The sequence below is a fragment of the Eptesicus fuscus genome, chromosome 14 (assembly GCF_027574615.1).
Source record: "Eptesicus fuscus isolate TK198812 chromosome 14, DD_ASM_mEF_20220401, whole genome shotgun sequence".
Taxonomy (NCBI): Eukaryota; Metazoa; Chordata; class Mammalia; order Chiroptera; family Vespertilionidae; genus Eptesicus; species Eptesicus fuscus.
This window is the reverse complement of record NC_072486.1, coordinates 60,764,450-60,786,062: the sequence shown is the minus strand read 5'-3', so window position 1 is coordinate 60,786,062 and position 21,613 is coordinate 60,764,450. Positions and strand designations below refer to the sequence as shown.

General features: G+C 47.1%; 1 protein-coding gene across 1 annotated transcript in view; it reads right to left on the bottom strand.

Moving 5' to 3' along the window:
• Positions 1 to 10,831: 10,831 nt before the first annotated feature.
• Positions 10,832 to 21,613, bottom strand: part of PODXL (podocalyxin like) — an 86,309-nt gene continuing 75,527 nt past the window's right edge. Inside the window, exons 6-12 of the mRNA XM_028159083.2 lie at positions 20,717 to 21,304; positions 19,067 to 19,317; positions 18,658 to 18,729; positions 16,640 to 16,796; positions 16,306 to 16,367; positions 15,867 to 16,034; positions 10,832 to 14,874 (exon numbers count right to left, since the gene is read on the bottom strand). Of these exons, the coding sequence (XP_028014884.2) occupies positions 14,677 to 14,874; positions 15,867 to 16,034; positions 16,306 to 16,367; positions 16,640 to 16,796; positions 18,658 to 18,729; positions 19,067 to 19,317; positions 20,717 to 21,304 (1,496 nt within the window). The 3' untranslated portion in view covers positions 10,832 to 14,676. The remainder of the gene's footprint in view (positions 14,875 to 15,866; positions 16,035 to 16,305; positions 16,368 to 16,639; positions 16,797 to 18,657; positions 18,730 to 19,066; positions 19,318 to 20,716; positions 21,305 to 21,613) is intronic.

Here is a 21,613-nt window from a genome sequence, read left to right as displayed (position 1 = left end):
AAACTCAGTGGCTTTTTTGTTCTTATTTTTCCCTGAAAGTACTAGTAGTTTTGTTTTGTTACATATACTTATTTTCATTTTATCTTTTACTTTATTTAGGTGTGGGACTTTTCCTCTTTATTTCTGATTTTTTTTTTTTTCGAACATGTTTAAATGGGGTTGAATAATAGCAAACACTTTAATGTTGCTTAAGTGAGAAACTGTTGAGATTATTGACTAGGTAAATCAGAATTTGTATCATGGGGCTTTACACTGCTGGTAATGATTGTAGGAGAATGTAGGGCTTCATTATACCCATGCCCAAGAGTGGCACATTGGTCACATTTCACATCACTGTTTTAAAACTTATTTATAGATGTAATGAGTAACTACATTTATTTCCAAGAATTCCAGCAGTATATGTAATTTAAATAATCTAATTTGGTATTTAGATGCATTGTTTAGATAGCCAAGTAGCTGTTTTACTATTTTTTAAATCTTTCTAGTTTAGTAAATCTCAGATTGAAACACCTGGTTTATGCTAGTTAGTGGACTACAGTTTGTTCAATTTTATTATCCCTAGCTTCAACTTCATTCCCATTTCTCTTTTCTTCCAGCCAAATATATTATTCCAGAATAATAAACTAGAAATAGTTTATTTAAACTAGAAGTAAACTAGATCTTTACCATTTTCAGTGCTTATACTTCATGAGAAATTCTCTGACTTGTAAGGTACTTCTAAAATTCATCTGCATTTTGTGGAATGACAGAGACCTCATGTGGCCAGCTTGATTAATTCAAATGTATCAATCTCTTATTCAAGCAAAAAAATTTAGACTTGGATGCCTAACTCTGTGCTAAAGCTGACAGTATTAACCTTTAGCAAGATCATTTTTTAATATATTTTTATTGATTTCAGAGAGGAAGGGAGAGAGAGATAGAAACATCAATGATGAGAGAATCATCAGTCGTCTGCCTTCTGCACGCCCCCCAGTGGGGATCGAGCCCGCAACCCGGGCATGTGCCCTGACCGGGAATCGAACCGTGACCTCCTGGTTCATAGGTCGACAACTCAACCACTGAGCCACACCAGCCAGGCAGCAAGATCATTTTTTTAAACCTGGTTTTCATTTGCATTAAAGTTGGCCTATGCATGTCTAATATGTAAAAACTGATAGAGAACATTAGAAAGTTAACTCTGGTTTATCATAGACAGGCTTGTTGGGTTCAGAGCTCAGTGATTTTAAGATTGTAAAATGGCCGAAACCGGTTTGGCTCAGTGGATAGAGCGTCAGCCTGCAGACTGAAGGGTCCCAGGTTCGATTCAGGTCGGGGGCACATAACTTGGTTGTGGGCACATCCCCAGTAGGAGGTGTGCAGGAAGCAGCTGTAAAAAATCAATAAAATATATATTTTTTAAAAAAAGATTATAAAACTATTCTTGGGTGAAATATGTAAGTTGAATATAAGTGGTTGCCAGCTTATCCTCCAGTGGGTCTTTTCACATCTGCCTTATAAATGCTATTTACGGAAACATGATCAGTTTTATATAATAAAACAGTTTTAAAATCTAACCTGCAAACTAAAGCTAGTTTGAGGCACTTAATCATTTAGTGAGGAATGGAGAATGATGCTTAATGGATGAAAAGGCACTTAGACAGGAGTATGTTCCTGATTTTATTCTCTGAATTATACTGTTTCATGGGAATTACATGAGAAGTTACCCTGTAATTATTCCTACCACCATATGAAATTGATTGAGTAATTGTGGGTCATTGATTATTTCCTGAGTAAATGTGTTAACTCTTTAGTTGGTTGGATGTTGCAAAGCAGTTGAGAATTATGGATTCAAGTGACTTCTCTGGGGGTGGGGTGTCCTTCCAATGTGTACTCTAAACAGAGTCATCTAGCCATAAAAAATACACCCTTCATAGCCCTTCTTTTCTTAGAAATCGATGTTCATCTGCAATGTCATCCTTTTGTAGATTCTGATCTGAATTTTCCCCAAGTTTTAAATTCTTAAAATAGCCTTGATCTGGGATGTGCAGGCTTCCTCAGAAGAGGTTTATAGAAGAAATATCATAAAGGGTCTGCACATAGCAATGCTTGAGGATTAGATTTTTGGGGCTCTTTCACTCAAAGATTCTTTTATTTTAATCCTCACCCAAGGATATTTTTCCATTGATTTTTAGAGAGAGTAGAAGAGAGAGAGAAATATTGATGTGAGAGAAACACATTGACTGGTTGCCTCCTGCATGAGCCCTGGCTGCAACCAAGGTACATGCCCCTGACTAGAATCGAACCTGAGACAATTCGGTTCGCAGGCTGACACTCTATCCACTGAGCAAAACCGGCCAGAGCTCAAAAATTCTTATAGTCCTAATTAGTTAAATAGCATCATTCTTTTGTAATTTTTTTTTTTTTTTTTTTTTACTGTGGGCTGTATCTCCCTGTGATTTGTATTCATGCTGAAATGACTTGGCTATCTTAAACTTCTAGTCTGCAGGTATGTCAGTTGAAGGTGGAAGTTTCCAAGTTTGTTGAAGTAATTAGCCTACTAGATCAGCTGAATGATGTTGTCATTGTTTGTTTTGGCGGGAAGGACTCATTGCAATTTATGGGTTTCTTCATCAAATGCTTTTCATTCTTCTCAAAAAGTACTATCTTAGGGATTTTATTTATACATAATTTTAACCTTGATTTCCTTCTACCCACTAAATACTGTGAATTGTGTTGTGATTATTTTTCTGACTTTATTCTTGGCTCTTTTAGCCCTAGACTTTCTAGGTTTTCTATAGCATTGCTTACGGGTGTTGTGCTGCTTGAGAGAAAAAAGTCCTAATTATTCTGAGACATCATTATCCTTGTTTATGACAAGAGAATAGTGAAATTAAAACTTGCACATTATTAAAGAATTAATGTTCAGATATTGCTGTAAAAATGCTCATCATTTTCATATGGGGGATAGTAATATGGTTATGGCAGCTTTAATGGAGGTGCCAGTGTTGGCTTCTTTTCCTGTCACTAGGAAGTTTATTCATAAAGTTATTGATAAGGTACAAGTTTCATAGCAGAGCTTATGGAATTCACATCACCAACATTTCCATTTGCCTATTGTTTTTCCTTTCTTTATACTTTATAGCCTTTTCCCCCTACTCCCAACTCCTCTGAGTAGCACTGATTTTCTTCTGAAGTTGGAATTTATGTTAAGAATTGACTTTTAATTTCAATATAATTGAGCATTGGTAATAGCTTTGATTGCCATGAAATAATTGGTATTCATTTTTTCTTAAATAAAAGTAATGCAGGCTTAGACATGTCTCTTCCCCTCAACAATGTGAATTTAGTTCAAATTCCAAATGACTAAATCTTATTCCTAGTCATAGCCAATGATAAAGTCCTCTGACAATAGATTCTATAGCCCTTAAGGAGTCATGAGAGATTATAGTAATACAGATTTCCTAGTGGTGCAGAGAGCGGTGTCCTGTGGGAAATCATATCACTGTCTGTCTGTTGGGTAGAGCCCTGAAGTTCTAGACCTGAACTAGGAATCCCAGTTCAGAGCTTGAAAACACCAGAACCAAAGGGTGGTTCTAGTTTCTCTTTCATATCAGAGTCATTGTTTGGAAATAAAGTTTGCAAATATGCTTTCAAGTCCTCAAACACTGCCTGGCTTGATTTAAAACAGGATGTTATGTGGATGATATCCAAGAGCTATAGGGTTAACAACAAAAATGGGAGAAATGTTTAGTAGGGAAGTAGACCATTTGTAAGATATCACTTATAATTGTGAAACAATTTGTCTTTCTTTTTGTCTGTTGTTCACACCATCTTAATGAACAACTTATGTGTGCAGTGTTCTATTTTGCCTGTCTGTGGCATTTTCACTTGAGCCTCAGGAACAGAGCTAGAGAGGAGAATGAGGATATGTTAGAAAAGAAAAAAGGAACTTTTCAAAAAAATTATTCATTTCAGAGAGGAAGGAAGAGAGAGATAGAAACATCAAAATCATCAATAGGCTGCCTCCTGCATGCCTCCTACTAGGGATTGAGCTCACAATCCGGGCATGTGCCCTAGCTAGGAATCCAACCATGTCCTGGTTCATGGGATACCGCTCAGCCACTGAGCTACACCAGCCAGGTGGAACTTCTTTTTTTCCTTATGGATTTTAAGGTGCACAAATCTAAATGAAAAAGAAAGCTCTTCCTTTCTAGCCCTAGATTAATTTTATTAATGCAGTGCTGGAAAGAAGACTTATCAAAAGGGATCAAAGCTCAGTTATTCTGAATAGTTGTTGGAAAGCAGCATTTCTTGGTTAGTTTCTTTTCTCATCTTCTCCAAAATAGCTGTTAGTGATCTTGAAACAAACAAGAAAAGAACAACAACAGTGTAACCCGGCCAGCGTGGCTCAGCAGTTGAGCGTTGGCCATGAACCAGGAGGTCATAGTTCAATTCCCAGTCAGGGCACATGCCCAAGGTTGTAGGGTCGATCCCCGGTGGCGAGGGGGTGGGGGGAGGGGGGCTACAAGAGGCAGCCGATCAATGATTCTCTCATCACTGATATTTCTATCTATCTCTCCCTCTCCCTTCCTCTCTGAAATCAATAAAAATATATTTTTAAAAACACAATGTAATGGGCTCTAGATCTTAAACTAGGTGAGCAGTTGAGCAGTTTATTATGTACAGGTAGTTCCTTGATAAGGATCCAGAGGGAAAGCCAGCACTACAACATTTTAACATGCAGTTTGGGGCTCCCACAGGACTTGCTTTGCATGGAGGTGAAGCTCTGCTGACAGCTCTGTACCATCTGGGATGCTAGCATTCAGGAGTTAGTTGGATCTCTGCACTGTCTGCATGTGAATACCAGCCTAAGGAGATCACCACTCTTCAGTTTTCTTCAGGGCTTAATGAATGCCAAATTAATTGGCAGGAAGGGAAAACACTGTTGATATACTAAAAAGGCGTGTATGCATGATTAAAGAGTTGCTCAAGTAGACAATTTTGAGCTTTATTTCTCTCCTTTGTTAACCAACCTCAAGAAAGCCTTTATTCAGTTTAGGGCATTCGGTTAGTATTTTTTTCAAGCCCTTCAGAATAGGAAAAATATTGTCATTTCATGCTTAACTTATAACCCATACAAAATTGAACTGACATCAATTTAGTTTCCATGTTTTAAAATAAATTAATTCTACATAATCCCAAAGGTCTGTTTATTCTACTTGGCCAAGAAATACATACATGAATTCTGGGCTTGGCATTAGAAGTATTAAATAACTTGGATTATTCTTTAGGTTGCCTCCACGTCTGTAAAGTGTTAATTAAATTAGAGAAGGTATCTAGAATAAGGCTAATGCTATTGCGGCTGGCAGAGCTTATGATTATTTTGCAACAAAACAGGAGAGGATCTTATGCCCTCAGGGCCATGCTGTCAGGTGTTTGCGGATGCCTGTTCTGGCATGTTGCCTGGGAGTTACTGTCTTTTCTTTCTTGGGATGAGGCAGAGAAGGGGGCTTGATGTTTTTTTAATTGCCTACTTTAGAAGTCCTAGGCTACTCTCATCTTTTAAAGGCTTAGTTTACACATACACATTAGCTATACGTGTAAAAGCACTGAATACAACATTATAAGATATACTAAAGTAGTTGTCTATCCAACCCCAAATTTGATAGTAGGATATGAAAGTTTAAAAGTTTAAGTATGAATAGTCTATGGGGAATATATATATATATTTAAAAGTCATGTATTGGTCTCCTTTTTTTTCCTCCTTTCCCAGAAATACTATTTTGGTGACTAACCAGTTGTAAACTGTGTTCTCCCTCAATTGTATACCACCCATTTTTTTTATTAGAGAAATAAAAGTGGACTTTCTTTCTTAAACATTACATTTAGTCTGGCCAAGAGGTGCTGTGATTGTGTTATTCTGTAAGCCAGCTTGCTTTTTTGACTTGTGTAAAATGTATTTTAGAATGTATAAATTAGATGGCATAGCATTAATTTCCTTTATTACAGTCTTCAATTTAGAAATTACAATATAATATGGTGTTTTTCTATGAGCAGATTCTGTTATGGATATATATATATGGAGATATTAAATAGTTGGCCCTTGAACAACACAGGTTTGAACTGCACGGGTCTACCTATATGTGGATTATTTTCTATAAATACTGTATATATATTTTCTCTTATGATTTTCTTAACATTTTCTTTAGCTTACTTTATTGTAAGAATACAGTGTCTGATACATATAACATACAAAATATGTGTTAGTTAATTGGCTGCGTGTTTATTGGTAAGGCTTCTGGTCAACAGTAGGCTGTTAGTAATTAAGTAATTAAATTTTGGGGGAGTCAAAAGTTATATGTGGATTTTCAAAATGGATATCAACAGTGCAGGAGTTGAGGGTCCCTACCCTCCTCCCCCATTTTGTTCAAGGGTCAGCTGTATATATTTTTCCTTTAAAGAGATTTCTTCTCTGCTACCACTTCAAAATCTATGTGCTGTTGCGTCTGCAGCCTCAGAAGAAGAGTACAGGAAAGCTAAGATGAGGCCCTCCTTTTCCTGTCTTGGTCTTCGTCTTGGTAACAAACATTATCCCATCTTTCAAAATAGCATGTGTTAAAGTTGTTTTTAAGTCAACTCTTTTACTGCTTTTATAAATTAGAAGTACTCAATGGCCAGAAATTAAGATCCCTCCATTTATGGATGCTCAAAACCAAAGTTGGACTGGAAGTTAGATTGAGAAGGAAGGTACAGCTCCTTCCTCAGCCAGCAGAACTGCTCTTTCCAGGCCTGCTTGGTAATGCTGTGACAGATAGCTCCTCTGTCGCAGCGTCTCCCGCACCGGAAACACGGTGTCACAGCAACCTCTCATCTGAAAGTTGGAAAGTTAAATATCTCTTATGAGACTTTTAAATGACAACATTTATTGATGTTTGTGATTATATAAGTGTTTACTATAGAAATTTAGGAAATAATTGTAAAGAAGGAAAACCACTATATATTAGCTGATGGGACTTAACTCATTTTCTTTTTCCTGACTTCCATAACCCAACATGTTAGAGGACAGAAAAAGTGTTGTTGTTTTTAAATTGACACAGTCATTCTCATTGTCTTTTACTGGGATGCAAGCATTTGTGCCTACTCTTCTGTTCCTTTAAACATTGTCCTTTTCTAGACAGTCTGGAAACAATTCTGTTGATATGTATCTTTTTAGCCTAAATTATGGGTGTAAGTGTTACCCAGAAGCTGTAGAGAGCTGCCTTGTTCAGGTCATTGGGAACTTCTAAGACTCATTCCGATTCTTCAGCTCTTTGTGCACCATTATGGACATTGGGGCATCTTCACACCCACGAAGAGCTTTCTGTTTCCATGTGTTTTTTAATATGACCATAGTTAAACTCACACCCAAAAAGGACGTACTTTTCAAAAGCCAAAGGAAAAGCAAAGCAAAAGGAAAACAGGCAAAAGGAACGTAAGTGTAAATAAGGAGTCCTTGAAACAAGCGTGCCCTTAATCATGCGTAAGCAGGTGTCTCTTCAAAAAGTGTATTTCTTTGCTCACAGCTAAGATTCGGAAGTTTTGTATTTCATTTGAGACTCCTTTTCTTAGCGGGTGAAGGCGATAACCGCCGCCTGTCAGGGCTCCACTCTTGTTCACCCTCTTCGGTGGCACGTGGGGGCTTAGGACTGTATCCTGAGGTTCCTAAACCAGAAATGGGAATCATGAGGGAGCTCAGGAACAGCAGGCGCGAGCCAGTTGTGGCTGTTACCCAGAAGTGCTTTGGGGCATCAGAGCTCTTCTAGCGTCGGCATTGTTCTGTCACTGTTGCGCCATGTGAGTGTTCTGCAGTCTCCCGTTCCCGTCATGATCCTCTGTCGCTCGATCTGTGTGGACATTGTAGGCTTCGTTCTTTGGTACAGTAATCTTCTGACCCAGGTTTGATGAATGTTCTCACTGCTTTGTGCATAGTGATCTGCTGAACAATGGCAATTGTAGAATTGTTGTATGTAATGTACATATGGAAAAAAGAATGTATTTTGTTCATTTTCTTAATAAAAAGTTATATATGGACACTACAAGTTGTCTCTTGTTTGCTAAGACTACTTTTGAAGTCAACTTGTAAAATGTTTATGTACTTTGCAGTTGTTACATTTTTTTCCTCAAAAAGGTTTTATTCAGGCTTCCCAATAGGAAAATGATACACAGTGTAGAAGGGCCTTTGGCACGAAGTTTCTGGGGAGGTTTTCATTTTTAAAGAACTGTAAATTCATGAAGTGAGGTTTTTTTAATCTGTTAATGACCAGTTCAGTTTTATCTGTTTTATATATTTCTTTAAGGGAAACACAAGTATAGGTTAGGAACTGGAAGAAAAAACTGATTTGAAATAGAAAACTTATGGTAAAAAAGATAGTAACAAAAGAGAACCCCAGAGCTGAAAGTGTTGCAAAGTTTGGAAAACTTCTGGATCCCTGTCCACAGTGAAAGCGTTTGAGCCTTGAAAAAAATAAACTCAGAGTTATGCCAAAGAAATGGATCTCAAGAACAAAGACCTGCACTTGGCCCTTTACATCTGATCTGTTTTACATTTTCTTGGCTTAGTCCTACATTTTGCAATGAATTAGTTGGTCAACTGATTTTACTCAAAATAATTATATTTCCTCAATTTACAAATCAAATCCATCTTGCTTTATCACTTCCATTTCTTGAGTGTGCTTTGAGCATGGGTCATAGGTGATATTTGTTTTCAAAACAGGAAAACCTGAAGTGATCAGGCAAGGAATTGGTTAATCCAGAGAACTAACAAAAGGATGGAGATGTGGGATACAGTCTCCTCTCCCTCAATACATTTGTCTGTTCCCACCTTGAGTGTGGAGACCTACCTGGGCTACCTCAGGAGCTTCTAGTTACCTGAGGAGCCGATCAAGCATCTACTAGGGAAATGCCGGAGTGTGCCCATACTGCCAGAGTTCATAGGAATTTGAATTTTTTTTTCTGTAGATGAAGGCAGTATTTTTTTACCACTAACCCTTCTGATTTGGAGGGTGTAGTGTGAAAGGCTAACTGATGGCTATCCTGAAGCCCAGGTGAGTCCTGGCATAGCCTTAAATACTAGTTGGTTACATTCCTGCTTTTCTTCAGCACCACACAGCATGCCACATTCTCCCTTCCTCTTACACATCTTGGAAGGAGAGAAGGAAGAGGAGAGACGGGCTTTCTGTGGCATAGGGAAGGTGGGCAGGAGCATGGTGCTTGGACTAGCCTGTCTGAAGCTTCTCATGTTCACAGGGACTTCCTCCCTCAGCTTCCACTTGGAAAAAGCAAAGCCATCAGTTCCATCGAGAAATATTCTTCCAGGGAAGAGACAAGCTGTAGGTAGAGGTGGCCTGTCTACTGCTGTGCTGCTGAATTCTGATGGTTGGCAAACCCCAAGAGGGGAGATTGGGACACTGGCAATGTCTGTTGCATAGAACGTACAGCTGCCCTCTGAACATGGGCTATGGGAATGGGGTAGCCCAGGGCAGGAGTCAGCAACGAGGTTTATTTCCAGATTGGGCATAGTCTCAACGTCTCTGCCTCACTTTCTCATCTCTTAAGTAAATGTTGGCAGCAGATCTTGTTTGCCAGGATCCCATTGACTTTTTAATCTACAACATACCAAGGTCCTTGAAAAATTCAAGCTATCTCAGTATTCATCACTAGTGTTAACTATAATAGCCAGTCCTATTCTTCGCTCTTTCCCTTGGGGTCCAGAAGAAAGGATGGGAGAGACTGAGTGACCAAGAGGCATAACAAATAAAAAATGACAACTGAGAGTGGCTCTGGGTTGGCAGGGCAGAGAGGAAGAGAATGGAGTCTGAGGTCTAATTTGTAGCCAACAATAAACTATGAGTCATTCTCTTCTCAGAACAGTGTGCCTCCAGCATGGCCCAGGGGCCTGCCGAGTTCCTGGTACTTGTATTCCTTTCTGTATCCTTGGCACACTCTTGAAGTTAACCTCAGAAGACCCCTGGCCCAACTCTGGTCCACCGTTAAGGGTGATGACTGCCTCTCAGAACTCCCACATAAAATCATATTGTAACAGTGGTTGCATTCTAGAAATATACTCTGTTGTTGGGGCTCAAGCATTAATGTGATATTAAGAAAAAAGAATGTAGGACTGAGAGAGAAAAGTTGTAGATCCAAGGCCTAGCACTGCCATTTAAATAGCTGCCTGTGAAATGTCAGAGAATCCATCATCTCTGTACCTAACTTCCCTATTGGTAGCGCTGACAGTTCCTAAGTAAGATATGTAAAAATGTTTGTAAACTGTACGATGTCAGGCAAATAGAAGAGGTTGTGTAGCAAGTATGAACGTGGACCAGATCCACGTTCCCCTCTGGACACTGGCACTGACAGTTCTTCCCTTCCGTGCGGACACACAGGTAGGTCACACCACCTAGAGGAAGAGAATCGAGGCATCTTCGAGCGATGAAGGACAGGCAGAGGCTTCTTGTGACGAGTAAACAGATCCTTTTGTGGGAGGAACGGGGCCAGGACAGAACCTGCATTTATTTTTTAAAAATCTTTGTCTCCATCGGCGTTTTCATACCTGATCAGGGTGTGGTGCCTGGTGGCTGACAATTGTGTGACGCAGGAGCAGGGGGAAGAGGTGAAAGGGATAAAGCAGTGTTGTGAGGGGCAGTGGCCTTTCGTTCTGAGACTGGAGCAGCCTGAGGTAATCCGGAGGCCCCGTCACCCCCAGCACCCCGCCGCTTCCCTCTTCCTTCCTGTCAGCTCCCTCCTCTCTCTGGGCTCGCAGCAGGTGCGCTAGTGAAGAACGCAAGCCAATCAGAGCACAACACTGGGACCAGACCAGCTTACACAAAAGCACTTTAATGGACAGTATACAGTTTTCAAAAATATATTTTTGTAAGAAAATGGCAATAATTAAGTATAGCCTTTACAAAGAAGTTTCTCAGTAAATTCCAGTGTACTTCAGACCCCTGTCCACCAAGACAGCCTCCTGGGCAAACGGTTTAACATCCACTAACAACAGAGAGACCCACATCCAATAGCGACCCCCTCTTCTCCCTCAGTGTTGGGTTTGCACCAGGCCTGAGTGAATCGGCCTTTCCTCATCTTGTTCCCTTTGATCCGTGGTCCGCTAGTAGCAGATGCATATGTAACAGCTCACTCAAAGCTGTTTTCTTGACAAAAGAATTGTTCATTTAAGTCTTAGACCTGAATAACTAGGAGGAAGTGTAGAAGAACAGTAAGTTCCTATTGCTGCTGCCTTGCTGCAGGGCAGGATGGAGAAGGGAATTCTGCCCTTTGTCACGGGGGTGGCCTGTGCTCGATTAGCAGTCCTGAATTTAGGGGTTCTCTCTGGGGCACAGAGCACTGGGCAGGCTTCCAACGCAGGTTTTAATCCTGTTTCTGTCACTATGTGACTTGGGCCAGGTCACTTTATCTTTCTGGGCTCCAGGTTTTCTGTTTAAGATTAAAAAAAGATTAGACTAGGTCTCTACCACCCCCTTCCTGTGACTGTCACTTTCCAGACAGTGCATGCTGACGGCAGCCCTCGCCGTACAGGGTGGACTGTGGGGAGAGTGAGGATCGATTTTCAAATTAAAATGCCCAATGCCAGACAAACACTGTGTCATCAGCCTGTCTTACACTTTTCATTCAAGAAACATCATTTCTAGTAAAATAGACGTTTACATTCCTGTGCAGAGAAAAAAGCCATCTCTCTTACAAATGTTTTTCCAAAGAATACTCACTTAAAACAGTGCTGGGTGAATATTAACGTGGCTATTTTATATACATTACCAAAATATCTATAGATGTATCAGCTTGAACTCGTTTTTCAAAGTTTCTCCAGCATATTGTCCAAAAGGATAAAGCTCAGAAGTAGTTTAAATAAACTTTCTGCTAGCTTTCCTTGTCAAGAGGGGGGAAAGGAATCTGTCTAGATTAAACCCGTATTCTCTCTCACGATTCCAGAATATTCTGTTCGTCCTTCCAAAGCTTTGTGGCTTCTCTCGCTCTCGTGGCAAGCACACTTCCCACGGGATTTGTTCAATCGTCAGATTCACAGCTTCTGGCCTTTTACGTGGCTTAGGGCAGTGGTCAGCAAACTCATTAGTCAACAGAGTGGCAAACCTGGGCTCACGAGCCGCAGTTTGCCGACCACTGGCTTAGGGGACCCAGTGTGTCACGCAGGAGAGCGTCTGTAACCTCTCTGTGGGCACAACCTGTTTACAGTCGGCTGTGTTCCTGGCGTGCCCCTCTCCTCAGCCCGGGACCTGGCTCCCCGACAGCAGTTAGAACCCAGGAAGAGGCGGGAAGGCCTTTACAGGTGCGCGGCCGTGTGGCCTTGACATAGATGTCTAGTGGCAAGAGAAGCCAAGGCAAGGGATTGGACTCGGAAGTTGCCCCAAAGGCTAGAGAAACACACTTTGGATGCACCAAACGAAGGAGCCTCCAGCCCAGCCCAAAGCTTCTTAAGTATCTCCTTGGGCAGAGCCAGTCATTCCTCTTGACCAAGCTTTGCTAAGCTTCATCGCTCCCCCCCTTAACCCCCACCACCCCCGCCCAGGCCTGGGGGGAGTGGCTTTGGCCAATTTTCAGACATATTTGCTCGCTCAGTCTGGGAAACATGACCCAGAATGACAAAGGAGGAGAACCCTGGCCCCTCCCCCAGTGGCCACGACAAACCCACTGGGGCAGAAAGGACAAGATTTCCTCATTTCCCCAAACTGGCATCGTTCTCCCTCCTGCCGACTCCACACACTAGAGTAGATCAGGGCAGATGGTTTTGGATCCTTGTTGGCCTCGCATCTCTCTAGCTCTTGGGAAAGCCATTGGGGCCTCAACTTGAACACCAAGGCCAAAGGGCTAAAGGCTATGAAGGAATCTGGCAGCCAGGGAAGGACATAGAGCTTACCCCTCAGCTCTTACCCTTTAAAACAAAGAACCTATCCCAAAGCAGAGAGCCGATTTCATCAGAGCCATGGCAGGGCCTGCCTCTAGGTTCTAGAGTTCTGGCTTTTTCTCGTTCCCCTGAGCAGTTCTGCCCATCTTCCTGGTTGCTTCCAGGGAACTGAGGCCCAGGAACAAGAGACCTTGCGCAAAGTGCAAAACTCCACACAGGATTCTCTTCTCGGAAAGTCAGATTAAGCCTCACTCTGCCCAGTCCCCAGGTGCCGTCTCCACGGCACTAACTGCTGAGCTTCCCCGACATCCCTCCACTGAGAAATATTTGGTTTCCCTGAGATGCCACCAGCAACTGCAGGACACCTGGGCAGCCCCCAGGACCCGAGAAGAGGACACGGTTCCTAGGCAGAACAGCAAGGCTGCTGGGAAGAGACAGACGCCCGGTCTCCCAGGCTGCCCCGTGCGCACCTTAAAACGCTCACCGCTCATCCCCTGGGGCTCAGGAGACTCGCAATCGGTGAGATTACCTGCCTGAGAGTCTCCCTATAAATTGAGCTTTGGCCTTGGGCAGTAGAGGGCTGGGTTGAAAATCAAACAAACAGATACATCAAAACAACAAAACGCTCAGCAACTTGAAAAGTCCCTGAGTTTCCTATGACAGAGAGAGAAAGCCCACCCTTCGTGGCTGTTTCACCGATTGTCTCTTTAGGACACCTCTCTGCTGGCTGGGGACCGGGGAGGTCCTTCCTGAAGCTGCTCATTCACACTGGATCTTGGGGGAAGAGGGTCCCTAGCTTGGGTCTCACCCCATCTGATGAGCAGTAAACAACAAACTAGGAACACTTTGCCTTCAGTAGCTGCTGTGGATTGAAGTCCCCCATGGAAATGGGAGGCCAAAGGAACAGAGGAGCCTGTGGTGATGGGCAGGACCCACCCGGGAGGAAGGGCGCCCCCTGCTGCTCTCTAAAGACAGACCCTTAGCAGACCTCGTTCACACTGGGAGTCCTGCGTGGGTTACGTCCCAACCTCCTAAGCAAAGGCCAAGAAACCAGAATTCAGAACAAGGGGTTCAAGGTCATGAGTGACCTGTGAGTCCAGGGCACCAAGGCAGAGTGGGAATAAAAATTGAGTGAAGGGAGGGGAAGAGCAAAGGGGATGGGAACACTGACAGACGAGGCTGGGGTAGGACGCTGACCTTGGGACCCAGACTTTCAAGTAATCAGATCCCACTGAGACGGGACCTGGCCCCGCTCTCCCTTCTGCCCCATCCATCCATAGACTGCCGCCTCACCCCTGCCCAGGGCAGCTCCGGAGGGAGGGCGCCGGTGATCCGAGCAGGTGGCAAGGTGGGGATGAGCACTGATCTGAAGGAGTCTGTTTTCATCCTGACTCTGTCACCAAGCGGCTGTGTGATCTTGACCTTACCCTCCGTAGGCCTCCGTCATCTCGTCTGCGAAACGAAGGGATTCTACCAGATGATCCCTAAGGTCCCTCATATGGCTCTTTCTTTTATTTCTCTTCCTCGTCTTCCAGCAGCACTGAGCTCAGGCACTAGTGGGTTATTTTACAAGAGGAATCTAGACAGAATGTGATTTGTTCAGCTTGAAAAGGGAAATATTAAGGCCCTGTGGGGACTGGAGGGCGGGTCCCTCTGAGTCTGCGCATCCCCCCACCCCCAGTCTTTCCCTCACGTGGGGAGGGACTTTCCTCCCCTGTCCAGTTGGCACTTGAGGTGGTTCAGTCTGGAGCTCTGTGCCCTGTCGGCGGCGCCGGCAGACCTGATTAGAGGTGTGTGTCCTCCTCCTCGTCCAGGTCATCCTTGATCAGGTTGTCCAGGGGGACGATCCAGCTGTCCCCCAGCTCCCCATTAAGGTTGACCACCTTTTTCTCCTGCATCTCTGATGAGGTCTCCATCACTTCCAGTGTTGGGTTGTCATGGTAACCATTCTCCACTGTCTGCAGCTCCTCTGTGAGTCGTTGCTAGAGTGGGGAAGAGGCGTGAAGAAGAAAGGTAATCGGTGGGGGCTACTACCTTTAATGTAACACAGGGACCCCTATAATCCAGGAACCGCCGTTTGGCCAGTGTGAGCAGTAAGTGCTCTTGGAGTCCACCCTGACGACGGGCCTGCCTCCGGGCTAGCTGGAGACAAGGGCTTCCTCAAGTTCCCGGCTCACCTCGCCTTCGCCCTGGTGACTTGTGTGAGTGGAAATGGACTTCGTTCTCCAAAGTCCTCCAAGCTCTCTCCTCCGTTCCCTCCCCACGAACCTTACTCTCCAGGCGCCTGCCTCACCCCACTGTACTGAACTGGGAAGGACACACCTTATTCAGACGGGTGCGGAGGGCCTCTCTAGGCGGAGCCAGACGGGCCCAGCAGAGCGTACAGCCACCTCTGCTGTAGACCGTGGCCGTCTGGAGCCAGAGTTTTCTCCGTCTCACCTGAGACACACCCTGGGTGCACAGTGGAGTCACCTGGGAAGCTTTTAGCAAATACACTGATCCAGAGATTCTGTTTCAAATGCCGTGTAGGCATGGGAATCGTTTTAAAGCTCGCCCAGTGCGCAGCCAGGGCTGAGAACCAGGGTCTGGGTGGAAGCGGAATGATGGGAATCCCAGTGAGGTGAGTGGAAGAACTGGCTCGAAAGGCGTGCCTACACCCACTGACTTCAGGGACTCCTCAGAGCAGCTCGGCAAGGTGGATCTTCTCCCCATTATGCAGATGAGAAACCTGGTGCTGAGACTATATGACTTGCTCAAGGTCACACAGACAAGAGAGACAGAGCGAGCGCTTAAACCAAGTCTTTCCGACGCCAAAGCCCACGTTCATCCCTCCCACCACGCTGCCGCTTTAACTGTCCATGAAAGGGTCCATCTCCTAGAAGGGCGGTGTCTGCCAGGGTCCCCGGCCCACTCACTGACCCCTCCACGGGAACAGTGGGGTGAGAGTCCCTGGCTAAGGGCGGCGAGTGCTCACCTGGTCCTTCCTCTGAGAGAGGCGCTGGTGGCAGCAGCCGTACAGGGCTGCCACGAGGAGCAGGAAGGATGCCATGGAGACGATGGTGATGATGAGGGGCATGCTGAACCGGTCCTCGGTCTCCTCCGGTGGTCCTTGGCCCCCCAGCTGCATGTTACTGACGCCCACCTGGCCAGGAGAGGGGAAGGCGTGTATGGCAGAGAACAGGTGCCAGGCCCCCTCGCTCTGAATTCCCACTCATGCAGGAGGTCTTCTGCTGAGGGTGTGGTGGGGCCTAGGACACCCCCCTGCTGTCCCCTCTCTCACCCTCCTGTCTGCTAGATGCTTGCAAGTTAGAGGTGCCTCTACAATGAGAGATGCTGTGGAGCAAAGTACCTGGGGACTTCCGAGGGATAGGCTCCTGACCCCTGGGTCCCAGCACGTGGGAGCAGCCCCTTACCTCCTTCAGGTCATCCCATTTGTCTTTCAGCGGCTCATAGAGGTCCTCGGGCAGGAGGTTAGCTGTGGGGAGGGAGAGACACTGCCTCAGTGGTCTGGCTCAGTGATCTGGTGAGGGACAGACGGGGCCCCAACAGGAGGACATGCTGTATCCCCACCTCCTGAGCAGCCTGGGAGGGGGCCTCTGGCGCGGCCTGGGAGGGGGACGGCTTGACGATTCTTAGGGAACTGAGGGAGCACCGGCCCTGACCCAACTCTAGGTCTCCTGAGCTGTCACCCCTCCCTCCCCATCCCCACCCCACAAAGGGCTCAGCCCCTCTTTGCCCCCAACTCACTCAGGATAGAGATTTCTTTGATTGCCACGGCCTGGGTTTCTGGATCAGGCACCAAGCGTATATGGCACTGATCTTGACTTGGGTTGAAGTTGGCCTTTGCTGCTCGGCACAGAAGTGTGACCAGCTTGTCATCCAGAGGGTTCTTGGGGTCCCCCGCCTGGAGTGGGAGACCACAGGTGATTCCTCAGGGAGTCTACGCAGCCTAGGCTGTGGGGCTGCCCTTCGGAAGCACGGCTGAGAGAGTGCTGCTGGAAACCAACCTGTTTCCCTCTCCAGCCTCAACTGGGGCCATTCCCAGGCCGGCCAGGAGCTAAGAGATCTGTGCTGCTCTGCAGGACTGACCCTGCCCTCCACGCCCCGGGCACCTCTCTGCCGCCAGCCCCCCGCCCTGTTTATCTTGTCCATGTGGAACAAGGCCTTCACCCTAATGCCCTTCATCATCTCTCTCCTTAGAAGGGGCTGGAGGAGGTACAGCCACTCCACCCCCAGTGGGAAAGACCAGTTCTCTCTGAGCCTCTCTCCAGCCTTGCAGCCCAGTTCAGAGACCTCAGCAGAGGAAGCCATAGCTCTCATGAGGTTCAAGGTTATCTATCCCAGAATTGAAACATGTGCCTATTCCCTAGGCTAAGACCCTCTGAAACCATAAGCAGGCTGACAGCATGAAAGGCGGGGCCGTCACTGAACAGGGGACCGGGGAGTATCTTGAAGATGCAGAAGGGGACATCTTGGAAGGGGGTTTTCTATATTTCTAGGCAGACAGAGCCTGGCTGGCGTGGCCTTAGGGCAGAGGGTGAAGAAGCAAAGTGTGGCAGCTTTTGCCCAGTCCTGCCATGCCATCCAGAGGTACCGAGCTGGCGTTTCTCTGACCTGATTTTGGAATAAGGGACCGAGATGAAGAAAGGACTATTGGTTTGGCTTACCTCAGGACCCCCCCAAACCAACTGCTGGGTTTCGACCTGGCATTTCTTAGGCTTACTAATTCCCCAGCCTGACACCAGGTGAGGATCCAGGGCTTCCCACCTGCCTTTCATAGCAACGGGGGGAAATGCTTCCCACACCCAGTGACAGCCTGCCAACACTGAGATTCCTGCCTGGTCCAGGAAGCCCAACCTCAGGGGGAACACTGCTCCCCTTTCAAAACTCTCATCTAAACGTGTGGTTTTGTAAATAAAATTCGCTTGGAAAATGCCAGCAAAATGGGCACCCAAAAGGAAACAACTGCAGAAAATACAGGCGGCACTGAAGTGCTACGAACCCAAGTTCTCCATTCTTGAGAAACCATGTTCTAGTCTCTTTCCTAGGGGTGTTTGCAAAAACAAGCACTGACCAGGAGAGGGCAGCAGGGAGCCACCCATCACCAGCACTCGCAGGGCTCAGCCACTTACTTACTGAGTAACCAACACCCACACGAGGCTACACTCTGGCTTTCAGGCCACCCCACTCCAGTGCACACACACGCACCCCTCCGCCTGGGAGAAAACAACTTGGCAACGGCTCTCTGATGCTCAGGAGCTCTGACTCCTCAGGTTAAAGGAAGATTCTCTCTGGTTTTTGTGAGGCCAGGGCCCAGGAAACAGAAAACCAGACGGTAAGAACAGGGCGGGTTAGCAGACTAAGCTTCTCATTTTGACTCGAGGCCTCCGAGGCCCACAGAGATGGGCTAAACGTCGCCCTGAGCTTGAGGCAAACAAGAGCTAGGACTGGGCTCTCCCGATGATGCGCACAGCATGTGAATAGTTGCGCAGTGAAAGCCCAGGACGCCGGGTGCCCCTGGCCCTGCCGCTGCCCTGGGCATGGGGCTTCACATAGCGGCACCTGAACCCCACTTCCTCCCTCTATAAGAGGGGATGGGGCTACTTCCTAATAGGACAAAACCAGGCCAGGAAAGTGAACACATCTCAGCCCCCTTCCCTTTCTGAAGGGATGCTTCCTCGTTCCCACCTTCCTTAACCCTGCTGCTGCTGCTGCTGCATTTGGGGTGAGGATCGGGGCGGGGCTCGGGTTAGCGAGGCACTCACACAGAGGCTGGTTTTCGTGAGGTTCAGGATGAGCATCTTCTCATTCAGCTTTTCCGGAGGCTCACATTTTACCTGTAAGAAGCCACTGGATTAAGGTTCAGGCTGAGACGGACAGGACCTCTCTCAAACCCTTATTTGACTCCTCCCCTCCTCCCCCTGGGTGGGTGAGACAAAGGGGTTCCTGGCACCGGGAGCGTGGATGGGCCAGAGAGTCAGAGCCAGATGTGTCCTGCCCGTCCAAGCCAGCGCCTAGCCAAGGCTGGAGGGAGCAGGGCCACTGGACGGCTGCTCCTGCTGCCCTCGCCAGGCGCCCGGGGCTGAAGGGAAGGAGAGAAATGCTCTTCTCGGAGAGAGCCCCTTCTCCCCACCCGGGTCTGGGCTCTCGGCGGCCCATCCCTGCTGGACGTACCCTGCCATGCCCAGGAGCTGAGGGGGAAGAAGGGATGTTGGAGTCTTGGGGGGCAGTTGGAGCCAGGGGAGGGCTGGAGCCTGGGGGTCCCACAGGAGACGTGGCCGCGGGTCCCGATGAAGGTGCTGCCGGCTGCGGGGGCTCAGACGTAGAGGCCCCAGGAGAGGTCCCAGCGACGGAGGAAAGGGTCCCCGTGATGGCTGGCACATTGCTGGAGATGGGGTGTTTTCCTTGTGAGGTAACCAGTGGGGCTGTCATTGGGAAAACAAAGGTTGTGAGAAAAGATGAGTGGTACCTTTAAGAGAAAAGGCCAGCCTTTCTTGTTCTTAGTTTCCTCGGGTCCTTTGGTCTTATCCCCCCTCCCCCCACCCCCTAGCCCACCTGGACTGCAAGCGGGAGTAAGCAAACCAGGAGGAAGAAAAGGCAGAGGGCACGTCCTGCAACCTGGTGCAGGGTGGGTTGGACTGGGGGAGCCAGCGTGAGAACAGATGAAAGAAGTAACAACGATGACAGTGACATCAGCGGCAAAGGCTCACATGCACTAGAGGCGCTGACTTCCTGGAGGGACTGTCCTAAGTGCTTCAAAGGTGCTGACTTATTTAACCCTCACAACAACCCTAGGAGGCAGGTACCATGATTATCCCTGCTTTATAAACACGGAAACCAGCCTAATGTCATATGCTAACAAGTGGCTGAGCCAGGATTTGAATCCAGGCGCATCCGACTCAGAGCCCTTGCTCTTACAGCGGGATTCGACCACCCTCTCCCGGCGTGGCAGTCCGTAACCTCGGTATGCACCTGGACTCCCCGGGGGAAGCTTGAAAATGCAGAGCCTGAGGCCTGCACTCAGAAGTTCTGATGCAATACCTCTGACATAGGTCATGACCGTGAGGCTCATGACCCATCAGTGAGTTCCGAAATTAATTTACTGGGTTAAGACCAGCACTTAAAAAGAAAGAGGAAACGGAATGAAATAGGAAATATCAGGGTGTGTCACGTCTGGTAAGGATAAGCCCTGATTAGTGGAAATTTGCATCAGTTATGTGTGTGTTACATGCATTTTACATGTATGTGTCCTGCATCACGGTGTAAAACCAAAATGTATTCCTTATACACTGCCATCGAACACACTGGAGAAAGACTGTTCCGGAGGATTTCTAGTAATACCTCGCCACTGCCACCCACGAGTCCCGCCCACGAGCAGACAGTTGGCTTGTGTCTGTCTCAGCCGGGCGGGGGGGCACAACATTGACGCTCAGGACGCACCAGGCTGAGTGAAGGTGGCGTGTCTTTAACAATGTTTAACTCTGAGCATGGATCTCCGTCTTCCAGCTGAGCAACTGTATAGATTCTAAGTATTTAAGTCTCTTCTTGACCTGGCCAGATGGCTCAGCAGGTTGGAACATCATCGCATACACCAAAAGGCGGCAGGTTCGATCCCCGATTGGGGTTGCATACAGGAGACAACTGATTGATGTTTCTCTCTCATGTCAATGGCCTTCTCTCTCTCTCTCTCTCTCTCTCTCTCTCTCTCTCTGCCTCCCTCCCTCCCCTTCCTCTCTCTCTAAGAATCAATTAAAATATCCTCGTCTGAGGATTAAAAAAATAATAAAAGTTTCTTCTCACTTGAAAATGAAAGGCATTACTTACCTGGTGGGGTAGGTGTCCCCTGAGATGTGCCTGCATCCCCCGTCGGCGTGGTCCCTGGGCTCCTGGAAGCCGTGGTCATTTTGGTTGGCCCCTCAGGAGAGGTCCCTGGGGGACTCGGCGTCCCAGGGCCCGGGGTCGGTTGGTGAGTGCTTGAGGTGGTCAAGGCAGGAGCAGCAGAAGTGGTATCTGGGGTGTTAACCCCATGTGGAGGTTGAGGGGTCGCCTGATGTCCTTGCTGAGTGGTCACGATGTTTGTAGTAACGCTACTTGGGGCCCCAGCTTGAGCTGTAGTTTTCATTTCACTCTGGACGCTTGTGGTTTCCGGCTTGGGCTTTGTCGTCGGGGCAGCCGTTGGTGTAGGTGTAGTCTGGCTTGAATCTTGCACCTGCTTTGGGCCCCCCGCAATGGTGGTAGTGCCGCCTGAGTCTGCTTTATCTCCGCCACTGGGTGCTGTCGCTGTGCTTTGCGGGGCTGGGGCTGAAGTCACCCCTGGGACACTGGGTGCTAGAGCTGTGCTTTGGCTGGCTGTGGTTGGAACCGGGCTTGACTTGCCTGTGGTTGTAGCAGGTACGGTTGTGGCTGAGGTGCCTGTTCACAAGGACAACACAGAACGAGTTAGGGTGTTAGCTGGCAGTGTTCTCTGCCCCCTGCCCCAGCTTCCCCAGGATCCAGGGGCCTTGCTGCGTCTCTGCCATCTGCCTCCCTGAAGGCCTGGCCCTTGACGTGCCCAGATTTTTCTGGGGTTCAAGAAGCCTCTCACGGGGAGACTGAAAGTGAAGCCACGTCAAGGAAACTCTGCCGAATGAAAGGCGAGGCCAGCTACTAGTCCTGCTGCGCGTGGGGCCCGACGTGGACTCCCTGCCCTCTCCATTGGCCCCATGCACGGGCCCTTGAAGT